The sequence below is a fragment of the Trypanosoma theileri genome (assembly GCF_002087225.1).
Source record: "Trypanosoma theileri isolate Edinburgh chromosome Unknown TM35_Tth_165_V1, whole genome shotgun sequence".
Classification (NCBI taxonomy): domain Eukaryota; phylum Euglenozoa; class Kinetoplastea; order Trypanosomatida; family Trypanosomatidae; genus Trypanosoma; species Trypanosoma theileri.
The window spans coordinates 1-927 of record NW_021640007.1 but is presented as its reverse complement, the minus strand read 5'-3'; the positions used below and the strand labels follow the sequence as shown (position 1 = coordinate 927).

The following is a 927-nucleotide window of genomic DNA, read 5'->3' as shown; positions in this document are numbered from 1 at the left end:
CATCGACTCAGCCATGCTGAAATTGGCTTGGTAGAACTTCATATCATGGAACGTTGCAAGAGTCAGCGCTGTATAAAACATGCCAGAGCTCTCATTACCGTACGTACTCATCAGCTCATCCTTTGCAACGTGACGATCCCAGTGCGAGGATGGGACATTGTTGGATACCATGTCCAAACGCATGCCATTTGTGCTATTCTTGCACGCGTAGTGTTTCCTCACCACCTCATTTGTATTGGAAGATTTCACAAAATATACAACCTTATCTGAATTGTTGTTAATCGTTGCGGAGTATATCATCCCAATTCTTTCCATTCGTCGGGTATCAAATCCGAGTGCATGCGCAATGTCGTGTGCGGCCATGCGAACCAAGCGCCTTGTCTCGCCAATCTCACTCGGGAGGAAGTTCTTCACAGCGGCAATCGGGCGATGACCATAACCGTAAGCGCAAATCTTCACAGACTCATCGCTCTTCTTGTTAGTGGTCACATAAAGCACAAAATCTGCCCCAGGGACACCTGTACTGTGGTGCTTTTCAGGTGGTTTGAAGAACGAGCAAGGTGCATCACCCTCAAACAATGTTTTATGCAAAACCAGATTTCCCTGCACAGGATGCACTGAGAGACGTTCACTGTGCAGCTTGATGGCGGCAGGGAGGAGCTTTTTCACAAGGATATCCCTCTTTTCTTCTGTAATAAGGGTCTCCTCACTGCAATGTTCAGTTGCTTCTGGATACACGAGCTCAACGTAATTAGGGTCAACTGTATCACCACGGATATTTTTCTTAGTGGCCTGTGCCGCCCAATCCTTGCATTTCTCCACTGCGGCATCTACAGCCTCTGCGGAGACGTGGATGCGGATTGGCTGCCATTCTTGACCCTCCTTTGTGACGATGGCGTATTTTTCTGCCAACTCGTCTCCCTTGGT

The 927-nt window shown here is 48.1% G+C and overlaps 1 protein-coding gene across 1 annotated transcript; it reads right to left on the bottom strand.

Annotated features, from left to right (window-relative positions):
- On the bottom strand, positions 1 to 912 carry TM35_001651000 (surface protease GP63; the record flags this gene model as incomplete). Its single annotated transcript, XM_029031946.1, has 1 exon — positions 1 to 912. A coding segment is annotated over one exon (912 nt), but the record flags the coding sequence as incomplete, so codon positions are not given.
- Between the last annotated feature and the right edge of the window lie 15 nt (positions 913 to 927).